The 16827-nt window shown below is 40.4% G+C and overlaps 1 protein-coding gene across 2 annotated transcripts in view; it reads left to right on the top strand.

Annotated features, from left to right (window-relative positions):
• Positions 1-16827, top strand: part of PTPN12 (protein tyrosine phosphatase non-receptor type 12) — a 77630-nt gene that overhangs the window by 53223 nt on the left and 7580 nt on the right. For both annotated transcript variants that reach the window (XM_071552697.1, XM_071552698.1), the window contains exons 12-13: positions 7099-7184; positions 15082-16043. In XM_071552697.1, coding sequence (XP_071408798.1) covers positions 7099-7184; positions 15082-16043 — 1048 coding nt within the window. The remainder of the gene's footprint in view (positions 1-7098; positions 7185-15081; positions 16044-16827) is intronic.

The following is a 16827-nucleotide window of genomic DNA, read 5'->3' on the forward strand; positions in this document are numbered from 1 at the left end:
GATTCAAACTGATGTAGAAAATGCATATATAATATACTATAATGTAGTAATTGTATACTCTTACCATGTAGTTATACATACTGTGAATTTATAGAACTACAAATGTACTTAAAATAATACTTAGTGTGTTAATGAAATGAAATGAGAAGCTCTGCTCAGATACCAGTACTTTCACAGTAGCCAAAGCTCAGGGTGAAGAATTGCTTCTCAGGAGCAATTTTTCTCTGATGAGAAAATAATTCAGTTTCTGAGTTTGATAATTAGAACTGTCCCCCCCTCTCTCCCTTAGTACTCTTAAATTTCCAAGCAATTAAATTGGAACAGAGTCATGCACTCACCCCTTTCCCACTGAAATTTTTGTTCATATTGTCATAAAGTCAATAACTGAGCTTTTCTCCATAATTGGTTTTGTTACTACTGCTGTGAAAATATTACATTTGGTGTTGTGTTTGGAAGCTTTGAAACTTATGTGAGCTGATTAGTCTTGATCGTTTGATAAGATATCAGTCAGATTTTGTCAGTAAAATATTTTGAATTGAGAAGCCTCTTCATGATGTGAAGTGAACCATAACTGTCATGGAGAGTCTGAATCAAATGGAATTCCATCCAGTTGGATGTTCTGATTGGATGTAGAAAAAGGAAAATTGACTAAAAGACAAACAACCAAGTTCACTATCACTTCACAAATACTTCTTATTGAATTGTCTCTTGGCAGTAACAAGCATGTTGCAGTACTGCAAGTCCTTGTTTTACCCTTATCCACGAGTAGAAGCTTGAATTAATAAACACTTCCTCCAAACTCTGCCATTGCTGGTACTCTCCAGTGTCTCTTGCATTTCTTGCTGTACAAAGCGACAATTCTGTTGCTGTGGTTGATGGCACTTCTAGAAGTCGTGGGGGAATCAGCTCCCATAAGAAGAATGTTGATATTTGAGACATAAGTGTTTTAGAAACTGTAAGTGAAAAGACTTTGCTGTTCTTATTATCTGAGCTGTTTTGCAGCTTGGAAAGATATTTTTGCCATTGTAGCATTCTAAAAAATCATTTATGTCTTCAGTGACATTTATCTTGTTGCCTGTGCTTGGAATGTTTTATTTGATCTGAGTCACTTGGGTGTATCGTTTCAGTCTGAAGTATTTCTCGTTTTATCTGCTGATGCTCAGTGATTCCCATGCTGCTTGATCATATGGGCAAAAGGAATGCCTCCATTCCTTTTAAGGGAAAACATGAGATTATTTCTGGAGGAGTCTCTGCAGTGAATTTGCCAGTATTTTATCAGTTTAGAAAGTTTCTGAATGACATTAAATATTTCCACTGTGAGTTCCAAAAGAAAATTATACATTGCAATTCCTGGGCAAGAGGTTTTGAATTGTAGGCAGTGTGTGTGAAATCTGTCTGTGACCCTCTGTCTGCTTGAAGTTCCTGCCAGCTCCTTTTGGGGTTTCAGCCACTGGGGGAAGGGCCCACCCCTGGGAGATGACAACACAGTTTAGGTCACCTTGGCAAGTTGAATTCAGACACTGCATCTGCTGTGAGAATTCCTCAATTGCTGTAGGAACATGAGTTGCTCTTAGATTGTAGTAGACTAGATTTAATCTACAGTTCTAAGTATTTGACTTTATGGCCTTTCCTCTTGTTAATGTAGTGTTTCAAAGGTAGATATGCACATGTTTCTATGTATGTGTAATTTAACAGAGTGTGAGTGTTGGCCTGAGTAGCTGCCTCCTCAGTGAGGACATTGGAGCTCTTGCACTGTTGAACATTTGATGCACATTGGCACAAAGGTTGGGGATAGATCCTGTTTTGCTTACCCATGTGTTTTTAAGGCTTCTGTTGCAGTGAGAAGCCTGCCAGGGTAGGCTGAGTACCTTCTGTAAGAAAGCAGAGTGCTGCACTGAACACTTCACTGAATTGCATGTTTGTGAATCCATTTTTTAGAAATTATTCTGTATGACTCCTGTGAACTATGTGTGTTGTCCTGGATTGTCTAAGCTGATAGTTTTAGAAACTGTATTCTGCCTGAGAATGCAACATCTGTCTAGAGAAGCAGGAGAGTGTCGACTGAAGTCGATAAGCTGTGATTAGGAAGGCTGTGGAAGGCTTTCTCTTAATACTGCCATCTGCTCTTCTCAACAGATGTGGTCATCCCAGTGAGTAACCCTATTTTCACTTTTAGGGCTGAGCTTCCTGTTCTGCTGTGTTTGTTTTTCCGCTTTTGTGCCTGTTTGCTTCTTTTGATATACAACAGGGAAATCTGTGAGTTGCTATCATTTAAGGGTGCTCAAAATACCCATCATTTCCTATTTCTTGTGACACAGAACTGGGAAAAAGTGAGAGACTTGCTCTGAGAGTTCAGCCAGCAGTATTTCTTCAGACAAAAACAAGAAGAGAGCCAGTAGTAACTGATGCTGCAGCAGCATTGAAATGAGTGCTCTCTTTCCTGCATGTGTTAGGGCATTTGGTTACTGCTTTAAACTTACATCGTCTTCAGCCTTTGAAGTAAAAATCTTTCACTTACTGGGAAATGACTTGTCTAAAAGTAAACAAAGCCTTCACAGAAACATCAATCCGTTAAGATAATTAGGGCAAGTAGTGAAGTACCTCTTTTTTGGTGACAATAATTCCTGTAACATTCTTGGTCCTCATTTAATGTAACTAAAACAGTGAATGGATCTGGAGTTTAACCTAATGCATAGGTGAACACCTTTAAGACCAATCTGCCTGAAGCCTTTCCAGTGTACAAAGTTGGGGTAACCACTGACTTTTATGGAGTTAGATAGAAAAGTGCCATTTTGTGTGTGGGTTTTCTGTTGGTTTTTGTTTGTTTTTTTCCAAGGAGTTGTTTTTGTAAACTCTGGGGTTGTGTATGTGCCTTGGACATTTGAGTTCATACACATTTTTGTAAGGTATATCCATACCTTTTATTACCAGAGGCAAAAATGGCAATGCCTCTTCAGCTACTTCTGTCTCGACTAGAAACAACCTCTTACTGTACATGTGGAGTTTTAAAAAGCTTTGACATGTGTTAGCCTCTTTAATAAGGTTTTTCTTCTGCCTGTGAGAAAATCGTATCTCAGGAAACATTCTGTTCACAAACACTTCACTTTACAAACACAGAAGGACAGGGATGCAGCTGCTGGTTTGTTTTCTAGACAAGCTAGTCTGCACCACAGCCAACAGGCACACCCTTTCCCTTGCCAATACTCTTTAGAAAACTGAGTGCATAAATAAGAGATCTGTTCCTCAAAACTTCGGTGCTGGTGGAGCTGCACCAGGAGGCTTTTCTGAGCTGCTGTAGGATGGAGAAGTTGGTGGTCACAGGAAGGAACTCTTGTGGAGAGTCACTCTTTCTAGTATCTTTCTGCCTTGTGAAACTCGGGTGTGCTGTGGAGCTGAAGCAGAACCAGCAGCCTGCTCTGCTCTCGGGGTGCAATTGTGGTAGTTTCTGGCTCTGACTGTTGGTACTTTGGATTGTGGGGGCCTTTTTAGTACAATATCAATGCGTTTAGTGCTATCCATAGTAAAAAATACATGCTGGAGAGATTCAGAGCTCACAGTGCACAGCTTGGGGTAACCAGGAGGAACATAACACAACCACTGAGCAGGAAACCAAGTTGCTTTTGTTGAATACTGAGAGCCTGAGCATCTTTGGCACCAACCTTTGGAATGGCCCTCTGCCTCAATGAGAGCAATGAAACTTGCTTTCATGTATGATTAGTGTGGTTATCCATTACCTGATGTCAAAAAGCTGGAAATTACTTTTTTGGATGTTTGAGAGGAGGGGTTGGATGCTCATGCCCCATGGTAATGTTTCTTTCTGTCAGTGACTAGAGAAAAATATGAATGTAGTCAGGGTTTTTTTCAAATTAGTGTGACAGCAATGATTTGCAGCTGGATTTTAAAAGTTTTGTGAGCCCTTAATGGTTCAGTAAGTCATGGAAAACTGACCAAAGATTTATCTAGGAACAAAGGTACCCCTTTAAGATAAGAGGGTCCTGCATTTAGTTTACAGATCAAGAGTGGCATTCGTACTCTTTCCTTTTTGAGTGTCTCATTAGACAGTTTTGTCCCAACAGTTGGACACTATGTCTTGATAAAAGCACATTTTTGCTGAGAATGATTGTTAAGGTAGTGCTGATGCAATAAATCTCTAAAGATGTTTGACTTGCAACAAATACTGTTTATTAGAAGCTAGGATTATACAAACCCCAGTATACTGAATGTTTTGAAACTTAATTCACAGTACACTTGGCTTTGAGAGCCAAGCAACAGATAAAGCATTACCCCAGGAAAGCCAATAATCATTATTAATAGAAGTAACAGAGACTTAAAGAAACAATATATTCTGACATAAATACAAAAAGTAGTTCTGGGCTATTTGGCAAGTTGACCAAAATGTTGAAAAATGTAAAGGCTCAGCTCTGGAAACAAAAAGTGGTAGAATGTGGTTTGGAGCAGAGGGCAGTTGTTCTGTTGCCTTAATCTCAGTTTAATGGCTTGTCACTTACTGGTGGATGAAAAGCTGGATGTGACTTGACAATGTACGATCGTAGCCTGAAAAGCCAAATGTATCCTGGGCTGCATCACAAGCAGCGTGAGCAGCACATCGAGGGAGGTGATGCTGCCTCTCTGCTCCACTCTGGTGAGGCTCCACCTGCAGCTACTGAGCTCTGGGACCCTGAACAGAACAAGAATGTGTACCTGTTGGAGTCCAGAGGAGGGACACAAAGATGGGCAGCATCTCCTATGAAGACAGACTGAGAGTTGGGGTTGCTCGGCCTGGAGAAGAGAAGTCTCCAGGGGACTTATAAGAAAGCTGGGGACAAACATTTTGGCAGAGCCTGTTGCAGTAGGACAGGATATAATGGTTTGAAACTAAAAGAGGTTACATTTAGACTATATGGAAGGAAGAAATGTTTTATGATGACAGTGATGAGGCACTGGAACAGGTTGCCCTGAGAGTCTGTAGATGCCCCATCCCTGACAACATTCAGGGTCAGGTTGGAGAGGGCTCTGGGCAACTTGATCTCCTTGAAGATGTCCCTGCTCATTGCAGAGTGGGTTGGACTTGGTGGCCTTAAAAGTTCCCTTCCAACACAAACCATTCTGTGATTCTGTGAAAAACCACCAACCTTGATTGACTGGGAGCTTCAGTTGTGTTCATTTAAATGTGAGTGGCTTTTATCTGCTGATTGAATCTTACTCCACAAAAACCTTGACAGTTACAGCTCGTGGTCAGCAGGACAATGAACTCGCTGTGCAGTTTCTCTGAAAGGGCTAACACAATGCATTTATTGAGGAACAATAGAGTATTTCTGCTGGAGTACTTGTGCAGTATTGTATTTGACAGTGAGTTAATGGGGAGGTTAGTGAAAAACAGTAAGAAAGATCAAAAAATTTAATTTATTTTTTGCAGGCAAAGCTCCACTTAGTATACTGAGGAATAGAATTTGATAATAGACTCCTCAGAGTAGCCAACAGTGGTATGGTAACTTTTAAGACTAGTAATGGAAATTAAAAACAAAAATAATGAATCTAAATTTAAATGAGGTTAGTTAGTTGTTGAGCTAACGTAGTTATAGTTTGTGTTCCAAAGCAGAAATTGCTCACCAAAGGCAACTGTCACATTTGAAGCAGATATAACAGGGAATTCCTTTTTGTTTTGTAAGACTGAACACCAGTCTGTCTCCAGTCTGAGCAGCAGGCTGGCAGATAGCAAGCCTGTTGCATGAACCTGGTATTGTGCTCTGAACTGTGTTAGAGTGATTTGGGGGTGTTTGTTATTCTTTTCTAAAATTACTTTTCAAATGAGAATTCCTATAAGAAAAGCCTTTAGGTAAAATCAGCATTAAAGTCAAGATAACACTAAGGACTTCCTTGGTTTAGTTGGGTCTTTGGCTGTGGCACATGTATGGAAATTGTATGTCAGCTTTAGACTCTTGCTCATGCTGTTTTTATTGCTACACATACATGTTTTTACATGTTTCTACTGAGTGCCTGGGCTGTAGTTCATGGCCACTCTTGGGGTGCTGTGTTTTAGATCTGTGGTGAAAACAGTGCTGGTGGTTTTTTGTAACTCATGTTGCAGCTATGGCAGAACAATGTCTGGTCACTCAACACGGACTCTGCTTCTCAGTTTGACCTCCCAGTGGAGGGGAAACAACCAGAGAGGTGACCCAAATTAACCAAGGAAGATATTCCATAACCACATAACATCGTGCTCAGCAGTAAAGAGGGACAAGAGGGGCTTCAGTGAGGTTTGAAACTGGTTGAGCACAGGCTTACCTGTGGGGGGGTTGTGAATGATGGTGTTTGCATTGCTTGTTTGATTTCTTTTTGTCTTCTCCCACTTTATCTACTAAACAATTTTGTCTTGACACACGAATTTTCTTGCTGTTCCTCTTCCCCTTCCAGGGGTAGGGTGGAGAAATAAGCATGTGAGTGGCTTTGTGGGGCTTAGATGCCTTCCAGGGTTAACCCACAATATTTTATATGTACATGTAAGTGTGTATGGATACATATATATATTTATAAATATATACATATATAAAATATATTTATGGTCCTCCTAAAGCAAAATTAAAATCTTTATGCCTCATTGTACACAAATGGGAGATGATTTCCATGTGTTCTACATCAAAGCATTAGATCTCACCCTCTTGTCACTTTACAGTACCTGAAATTCTCATTTTCTTACTACAATATAGATTATGCTTATCTTCAATTAAGTGACTGTACAAGTGAAAATAATTAGACTGACTGGAAAATAAATGCTTTCAATATGAATAACTGGGAGGGTGTAAGAGAACTTGCTCACTACTAACCTGAAAGATCAGCTTTTGAGAATTTTCTGGAGTGGATTGTGCAATTACAAGCAGAACCAAATCTCTAGAGAAATCTGAGGTTGGATACACAAGACATAGAATAACTTTTTGCATTTAGAGTAGATTTTTGATGATCTCTACGTGACAGACAAAAATAGGTCATGTTGTTATATTTTATTGTCAAGTATCATTATGGATCTTTGGACCTTACAGATCAAATGTTGTGTATCAGCTTTATAGGCATGAGTAAAAAAACCCTTTTTCTTTTGATCAGGATGAAAATAATACAGAGAATGCCGTCAGTTCTTCAGATGCTGAGAAACAGGATTCCCCTCCACCAAAGCCTCCACGGACCCGCAGGTAGTTAACTATGTTAATGGACTATTTTAAGCTGAAAGATTGAAAGATTGACATGTTTCATTAATATTAAAGTAAAAGAAAGCTATCAATACTAAAAAGACTGAAGAAGATACATTTTTTAATTTATAAATAGAAATATACAGAAGGCAGATAGAAGTCTTGTAACTGACTCTAAATATAAGCTTTAATATCTTTGGGCAGTCTGTGTTTGAATATCCCAATCTTGCAATGACTGTCTGTGAGCAGACAAGGATACACCTTTACTAGTCAGATGTGTTTGCTCTACATGGGCTCTGACTCTGCAAGGTGATAGTAGCAAAACATCCTCAAAATAGGCTCAAATAATGACTGAACCCTCATTTTTGGAGACAAAACCATAATGACACATACCTGTTTATTCCAGAAAATGTCAGATAGGTGCTGGTTTTGACAAGAGTGTTCCAACAGAATTCTGTGCTTACTGAGAAGAAAAATTGGTCTCGCCAATCTTTCCCTTCAACGAAGAAAACAAAAATCCTCTCTAGCTCGTAAAATGCATAAACTTAACTTTAAAAAAGCCCAAAGTGAATCTGAACCAGCAGATTCATCAGCCTAAAATGGGTCCCCAGCCTGAGTGTTGAAACAGCTGAAGAAGCAGCTCTGCCAAACTCAGTGCCCATGCTGGTTTGTGGAAGGCACCTTTGGGCTGCCCTGTGCTACACTGCCTGTAGTTAAACAGACATAAGGTAACCACTTGGGTTTCCTGAAGTTGTAGAGTGACAAAAGAAACCACCAGCCAGTTAATATTGTTACATAACAATCACAAGGAAAGCTTTATTGCTTTAAAATAAAGAAAGAAAGAAACATGGAAGTGAGTTGGGGCTTTTTATAACCAATTGACAGTTTATGCTATGTGATACATTTTTTACCTTTTTTAGATTGGTGGTAATGTGATTGTATTCAATTATGTGGATTAAGGTGATGACAGAGGAGTCAGTTAACCTGTGTTCATGATGAGTTCCAAGCTCTTCTTTAAACTTAGTCACAGAACTTAGAAATAGGATTTCTGTTCAGTAGGTCATTTCCTTATTAATGTTCCTTGAAATAATCTTAGATGTACTTTATTTTTTATAATTTTTATATATTAATGTAATAATAATATATATATAATTCATGTTTTAGCACACATCTGTCATATCTGTATTGCATTGTTCTTTACTTGCTGCATTAAGTTAAAATCTTTTAATCTCTCCTTAAAATCCTAGTGGTTTTTGGACCTGTTTCCATAAACATACTTTGCCATCTGCCAGCACTGGCAGGCAGATTGGTTCCTTAGAGGTGAATAAATGGAAGCTTTTAGCAAAGCTGTTGTCTCTGAAAAACAGAGATTATTTTTGAAAAACAATTAATTACACCCCTCATGGAAGATGCTTCAGAGGAAAGATTTTTTTTTGCTATTAGTCACATCTGCTCAGAATATCCACTAATGAGTGTGGGTTTTTTCTTAATGAGCGAGGTAACTTTGCAAATATGCAGCCTGATTCAGTCAGGACATAGAGCCAGGTTTTGTGTTTTGTGGATGCTTTGGCATAGGTTAACATCTTTTTCCTGGGGAGGATGGCAGAGAAAATGCATGAAAGATTCCAGTTTAAACTCTGTATGGAGAAGGAAACATTTTTGTGTTGCCAGCCAAACGTGTGCTGGAGTTGTACATGGTCTCTGAAGAAGTCACAAGCATGTTGCTAAAGCTATTTTTGAAAAGAAATGAGGTTTCCAAATTCTTTCTGTTCTGTGTTGTAGCTGGCTCTGTGTGTGGAAGGTGTAGCAGTTGCTTCGTTTTCTAAAAGGGGCGGTCCCGTGGTGTAAAGGAGAGCACTCCGAGCTCTGAATCCCAAGGTCCTGAGTTCCAGTCTCAGTGGGGACCGTCCCCTTGCAGTTCAATGCCTCCCTGCCATCCCATCCCGTCAGATCTCGGATGCTCAGCAGGGTCAGCCCCAGTCAGTACTGGGTGCTGTGACAGTCCCAAGGACTTCACTGTCACTGTCCAAGCTCGCTCAACTCTGGCAGATGGACCTTGGGACTTAAACAATGGGGCCAGTTCTGTGCACGCTGTGCCTCACCTAAAACATCCACTGCGCAGGCTGGAAGGGAACACCCATGTGGGGAGAGCCCTGCCCAAATCTGCCTTGGTCAAGTCTGGCCATATATGCAATGTTTTCTAAAGGAAAGAGGGCTACAGTGACTGATAGTGCAGAGCACTGTGGGCCAGCTGGTTCCAGAGAGCTGCCTGGGGTGGTCCTGACTGAGCAGCAGGAGGTTGGTGTGTATCTCCTGGGACTGGGGTGCTTGTCTGCCACAGTGCTGCCAGACCAGGCCATACTTGCTCAGACAGTACAGCTTACAGTGCCTGTCAGTGCTTTGTGACGGCCCCAAGGCTGTTTGTTTGCTGGATGAGATGGTGACATCTCCCCCACAGCCCTTGGCACTGGCCACCCACTCAGCAGGTGGTAGAATTGTTCCATGGAGGTGGCTTTCTCACCTGTCTCTTCTCTTGTTTGTGACACTATCATGACCTTACCATGACGTCTCTGTATCTTCTTGAAATTTGTTGATCTCTTCCTCTTAAAGTTGAATCTCCTGTCTGTGCCAAGCAAGGATGAGATGTCACTGGAGACTTTTACCATGTAAGATAGGAAGCTTACTGAGAGGGATAATTAATCTTTTAGTCCTTGTGTTGGTCTGGGCATGTCCAGGCAAGGAGTGCTACAAAGTATAACTTCTAATTGCACTTGTCTGGGCTGCTTTTACCTCTTTCTCTTGTTGGAAGTTACAAATATCTGTAGGCCATTGATAGTAAATTGATATTAAATTGATGTTTTATTTACTTAGCGCACCATGAAGCATATAGATGTACTTGTTTTGCAGAGGTTTTGGAATTGTGTTGCCTTCTAATCTCTTAGCACCTTGTAATGCTTTAAAGTAATTAATATTTGCTGTGCAATATGAGAGCATAGTCATTTAGCCTAAGGTCTCTCTCCATCTGATGTCAACATAAAAAATTTCTGGTATTGGTCCTTGATTATTACAGAAGTACATCGGAACAACTCGTGAGTGCACACATCAGCACCTCTTTCTAGAAATTGCTTGGCTGTGCAGTTGATGATCACTTCTTGTGATTGTTAAATTTGAATTGTTACATTTCTTTGGAAGACATGAGGGGATGGAAAGTGTTCTCTGTTAGACATGTTTAACTATTTTCAGCTTAAGGCAGGAAGAGGACACAAGTACGGTCTGACTTTATTGTTACGTATAAGACTGTGCAAAACCGAAGTTTAAAATTTACAGTTTAGAACTGTACTTACATTTACCTGACTGATGCTTCAGAATTCAGAGGGAGCATCTTAATACCTCTAAGTGCTAGTCCTCAAAATATTTGTGTATTTAGTAGCATTTGGAAGAAGAGGTGGTTTATTTTAATCAAACTTGGTTGCAAAAAGTTCTTTATTTTCGGTTTCAGATGTAGTTTGAAATAAAAGCAGAAACTCAGACGTAAGCTCACAAAAAGCAAAGATGAGGTAACAGCTTTTTTGTATGCAGTGTAATGAAGTGCTACTGTCTGAAGGAGAAAAGGTGAAATCCTGTAGCAGTTTAATTTATCAGATTATGTTTGGGCTTCAATCTGATGACAGTAAATACATTTCCAGGGTTATGTGTTACTGTTTCATGTCAAGCCCTGCATGTTCTGCAAAGCTAAGATAAAATGCATTGATTGGTTTTCCCTCTTAGCTAGCTGTCTGTAATTTGTATGCCACAATTAAAAAAGTAAAAGGCTCAGTATGTAAATTTTCCAAAATAAATTCCCCAGTTGGTTATTTTTATTCATTTGTTATACTTTTACATGTTTTTAGTATATGAATTATCTATAGTAGAGTTTGCAACACCTTCACTCACTGACTGCAGTGTTTCTTTTCTTTCATGTGGGTGGCAGTGATTTAATGCTGAAGTAGAATAATGTGGTTGTCTACCTTCAGCCTGCTTATGTTGAGTTTAATTTTCCTATTTTAATTATGAGGGAGGATGTAGAGCTCGGTGTCTATTTTTGGTTGATCGTAGCAGCTGCATTCCATGACCTTGGCATCACTCTCTTTTATTTGAAACACTCCACAGTATGCTGCATAGAATAACCATGGATTACTTAATGCTTTTTGCTTTTGAACACTGGCCAAGTTTCATTTAAATCTGAACCCATGGTGCCCAGTTTTAATAATATAGCTCTTTTTCATTAGGAAGAGAGCTTAGATTTTAAAACATTCCAAAAATTTATAATGCATTGCAGAAAAAGCAAAAATGATGTTGCCAGCACTTCATTTTAGTTTTGGCCTTTTTCATGTGTATGTTGTTGTTGGAAAACTGTGGGAGGGATTTTTTTTTTTGAAAAATAACAGTGCTTTTGACAACTTGTGTTTAATTGTTATTATGACAAATAATTTTGTGAAGCTGTTATTGCCTGATTTGTTGTTTGCTTGACACCTGAGGAGCCACTGGCACTGGGGCAGTGCATCAGCAGCTCAGGCTATGTGGCAGTGAAAGGGCACAGAAAAGCTGCCTTGGGCACCCAGGGAAATTCCACAGCCAGTTGTGTGTGAGGAAGTGCCAGGGAGTGGCATTCCAAGGTAATCAGTAGCAGTGAAAAGATGCTTCAAGGCTGTGTCATGACAAAGCTGTCTATATTTTTAGTACACAGCAGGACTTGACAAATGTGTGTGTGAAATGCTTGCTTTTGCAGTATATGAGGGCAATGCAGGGTTTATTTAAAGGTCGAGTACAGGAAAGCTGAATTCCCTTCCTTGAGTGCTCTGGCTCTCTTTTGTTCGCTGACTCTTTTCTGCCTTTCACAAATTTTCCATTAGTTTCCTGGTATTTTAAATCAAGCTGGTTTTGCTCTCTCCTATTGTTTGTAACAGTATTAGTAGTTCATCTTCGGACAGTTTTCTGCCTCTCGGGGGGAAGTGTCTGTGGAGCACAGCTGTTGAAGGCCATGCCAAAGAAAGCATCATGCAGCAGCCCAAAATGCCCAGGATTGTCAGGCAAGAGTTTTAGAAAAAGCTACTGCCAAACAGAGGCCTTCTGAATATGTACATCCTAATATTTCTGGTGTGTGGAAACAAACAAAAACGTTATTTGCAATGTAGAACATGTGAATTAATAATAGAAAAATGTCAGTAAAATGGAGAAATTTTTACCTATTTGCATCTGTTTCCTTATTTAAGGAGAAAAACTACATTTAAGGAGAAAAATTCCTGCTATTAGGGCATCTCAATTTCTGAGGATGGATATCCTTCAATATTAATAGGCAAAGAATTATTTTGGCATATAATTTCCCATTTAAGTTCTCATTTAAGAGTGAAGGAATGAGGTTTAACTTCAAATGTAATGGAGAAAATTGTGGTAATTCTGTGGGGCTGTGTACAAGGAAGTTGTTAAATCAACCTTTGGGTTGCTGACTTAGGCAGCATTTCCCATGTCATCAGTTCTGTGGATACATGTAAGGGAACTGTTTTTGTGCAGTGGGGCTCTGTTTACTACTGAATCAAAGGGTAGAGTGATTTCATTGAACAGTAATCAGTGAAGAACTTAATGAATTTTGCCTGATGTTGTGGGCCTGGAACCTTGTTATTTCTAGTTTAAGGCTAATTTACTCCTTTGGCTAATTGTAATGCTTAATGGTATGTCTATACCAGATAAGAAATTAGTTTTGTTGATTGCATATGTAACTCTGGGTCAGGAAAATGAGGTCAATAAGGGAAAACCATTATTTTCAGTAGGAGGATTTAGTGGAGATTACTGATGAGCATCACTGCTGGTAAAGGGGGCATGTAAACATTTGTGCAAATGCACTCTCTCTTTCCCCCTCCCCGTGTCCTCCTACCCCACTCAGAAGTGAGTAGAGAATTCCAAAAGGAGGGATTCTCCTGTCCTTAGTGTGTATTAAATTGGAGCATGACTTACATCCCCCCTTCCCTGTCTTATCTTTCCTAATTAAAGCAAACAACTTGTTCTCAATCTTATTCATTTTTCAGTGACATCTAGAGGCAAAAGTTCCCAAATTATTCTATTAAATAGCTTTGATGTGCTTTATATTCCTACTGTTTTAATGTAAAGAAAAACAGCAATATATAAGCACAGGGAGGAGAGGGAGAGAAGGAATTCGAGGCCCAACTCTTTGTGACAGGAATCAGAGAGAGAATGAAAGAGGTCACCTGGGAGAACTGCAGGGGGATTTGGGGTGTTTCAGATACAAATATGCAGTAACTTTTAGAAGATAATTTGGAAGTTTGGGAAGCCTGCCGTACTTCAGGGGGTTGGAATTTTCACAGACTGAAAACTCAAACAGTTCTCTTTAGGAGAATCCCTTGTGTAAAAATTTTAGTTCTTCAACCCATCCTGCTATACCTTGGTGCTGATAAAGTCACAAGAATGCAACTCATGCTGTAGCCTGTCCCAGGTCAGGTATGCTTGTGGTTCTGCACAAGAGTGTGAGGCAGTCCCCTGGGGTTGTTTTGTTTTGTTTTGTGTTTCTGTAGGTCATGATAATTTCAAGAATTTGTATTGACTCAGTCCATTTTAGGGCTGTTTTGGAAGTAGGGCAGCAGATAGAATCACTTTGTCATGTGACATGCAGACAAGTAACCCTGTCTGATGCCTTTCTCTGGTGGACAGGCAGGAATTCTTGTGCCGTTGTGTGGTCCTTCTTACGCTGGGATGGCCAAAGCTGGATGTGAAACTCCAGGCTAGGTCTCACCAGGGCAGAGCAGAGCAGAGGGGCAGTGTCCCCTCCCTCGCCCTGCTGCCCACACTGCTCTGGGTGCAGCCCAGGACATGTTTGACTCTCTGGGCTGCAAGTGCACATGGCTGGGTCTATCCAGCCTCTCACCCACCAGCACCCCCAAGTCGTTCTCCACAGGGCTGCTCTCAATCCCTTCATCCCCCAGCCTGTGCTGGTACCGGGGTTTGCCCTGGCCCAGGGCAGCACCTTACATTTGGCCTTGTTGGACCTTGTGAGGTTCCCACGGGCCATCTTCTCGAGCTCCTCCAGGTCATTCTGTATTTTTAAAGGCTCTGAATGAATGAAAATTACAAAAATGCCTGATTTCCTGGGTTTACAACTTTTGTCGGTTATGCTAAATGTTTATTATCAGTTACTCTGGATCTAATCTGAAAGTAAAGGGACCATATTTTTGAAGACCTTCTCCTTTTAAGTAGCTTGAGATGGACTGCAATTGTAAGTGCTGTGGTCTCACTAATATGCTCTGTATATTCTAGATCATTTATTCCACTGTGAATGGTCTTTATACTGTTTGCACCTCATGTCAGCTAAGCTTGGTCTGCATCATTAGCCTTGCAGCTATTCACAGACCATTAAATACACAAATATAAAAATAAAATCTTCCTGGGCATGTGCAGAAAAATAAAAGTAAAGGAGCTTATTTGGTATGAAGTGGGCTGTAAGGATTTTTTAAAAAGAAGTTTTTCATTTGAATTCCATATGTCAAGTTTCTCTGAGGCACTTAAGGAGGAAAAAAGTAATGAAATGCTGCCACAAGAGGGCCTGTCTTACAGTGTCTTTGAAAAATGCTTCTGGGAAAGGATGTGAGCAATCTTTGAACTATCAGTGAGGATTAGCTGTGAACTGAATACATGTCTTTCTGATATTCTGAAAGATATTTTGAGTGTGTTTACTTAATTCTTGCCTATCCCATTAGTCATATTCTATAAACATTGTCTGTCTGCAGTGGAAGCTCCGTGTGGAGTCTGGCATTGGTAAGAAAGCATTGCTACTGCAGAGGGAGATGGACAGATACCTAAAATCCTGTCAGAACAAGGAAAACTTAGGCAATTGTCTTTCATTGTTTTGCAGTTGCCTTGTAGAAGGAGATGCTAAAGAAGAAATCTTGCAGCCTCCAGAGCCTCAGCCAGTACCACCAATCCTAACACCATCTCCCCCATCAGCTTATCCAACAGTCACTACAGTGTGGCAGGACAATGACAGATACCACCCAAAGCCGGTTTTGCACATGGTTTCAACCGAGCATTCAACAGACCTCAACGAGAATTATAATAAGTCAACAGAACATTCAGGGAAAAACGAACCCAGTGAACGTGCAGAGAAAAGGCTGGAGCGCAACCTGAGTTTTGAGATCAAGAAGGTACCTCTTCAGGAGGGACCACGAAGCTTTGATGGAAACTCCCTGTTGAACAGGGGACATGCAATTAAAATGAAGCCTGTGTCGTCCTGTGTAGTTGATAAAAGCTTTAAGCCACAGGAACAGATATCAGGGGATTCATTTGTAGATGCCTCTCAAAACTCATGTGTGGAACACAGCGTGCCACAGTCTAACACAGCCTTAATACCTTCACCAGAAAGTCTGCAGAGTCCACAGGTCTCTGATACTCCACCACGGCCAGATCGTCTGCCTCTGACAGAAAAGGGACACGCCGCGTGGTCACTGCATGGGGCTGACAGTGCCCTGCGTTCCTCAGCGTCGGGAGACGTGTCTGCAGACACCTTGTGTCACGATGTTCAAACTCTCTCTCTAGTATCAGACACCACAGTTGAACATCCTTCCAGTGACAGTGTTGCTCATACTCCTATTTCTGTTCGAGCACCCCTCTGTTTCACTAATCCTCTCCATTCAGATGATTCTGACACGGAGGTGAACTTTGATGGAGCCGTGAGCAAAATTGCATCTAACGTGTCAACCGCAAGTGCCACAGTCTCTGCTGCCACTAATACTGAGAACGTTTCTGCCAGGAAAGTATTGCCAATGTCTATTGCTAGGCAAGACTTAACAGCTGTAACGTTTTCTGAAGATGGCAAAGGTAGGTTTCCTTGAGGTTCAGAAGTGCTACTCTTTAACCGACCTGCATCTGTAGGGTTGGACAACATGAATTTCTTTTCAGTGCAATTTTCTAAATGTAAATTTCATCAGTGCAGTATGGCAGCTTCAGAGGTGGCACAACACTTTTCCTGCCAACTTGCAGTTTGCATGTAAGCTATCTTTGTTATAAGATGCTACAGACCTTGATTAGCTGCTTCAAAAGCTTTATTTAATGCTTTATTTATAATGCATTCATATTTGTAGGTTTCTGTGTTATTAGTTGGCACATTTTTTTCTCCACTCCCTGTTTCATGCAAGTGTGTATAATAATGGGGGTTTGACTAATCAAAGTATTTTCAACAGGCTTGTCCAAATACAGAACAAATGCATGCTTACTGGTTGATGTGCTGTTCCTAAAAACATAGATGTAACCTCATTCACTGTGCTGGTCTTTGAAGTTGCTCAGGATTTGGCTCCTGCATTTTAATAGCCTTGTAAATAATTAACTGTGCTTTGCTTTTTTCCTGTACATGGCTGAGGGAGACAAGCTAATATTGCTGTTCATCTAAAAATAATTTTCTTATGCTTTGGAAATTATTTAGTGACTTTTAATCTTTTACTACTTTTTTAAAAAAATTTTTGTGAAAGTTTGCAAGCAAGGCAAGAGACTCCCAAAACAGGCAGATTTCAGTCAGGCTGGAACACTTCGATCAGATGGAGGACAGAGCTGGGAAGAACAGATTAGGCTTCAGTAACTGCTTGTGCAAAAGCTGTGGAGCTGAAAG

The sequence above is a fragment of the Pithys albifrons genome, chromosome 3 (assembly GCF_047495875.1).
Source record: "Pithys albifrons albifrons isolate INPA30051 chromosome 3, PitAlb_v1, whole genome shotgun sequence".
Taxonomy (NCBI): domain Eukaryota; kingdom Metazoa; phylum Chordata; class Aves; order Passeriformes; family Thamnophilidae; genus Pithys; species Pithys albifrons.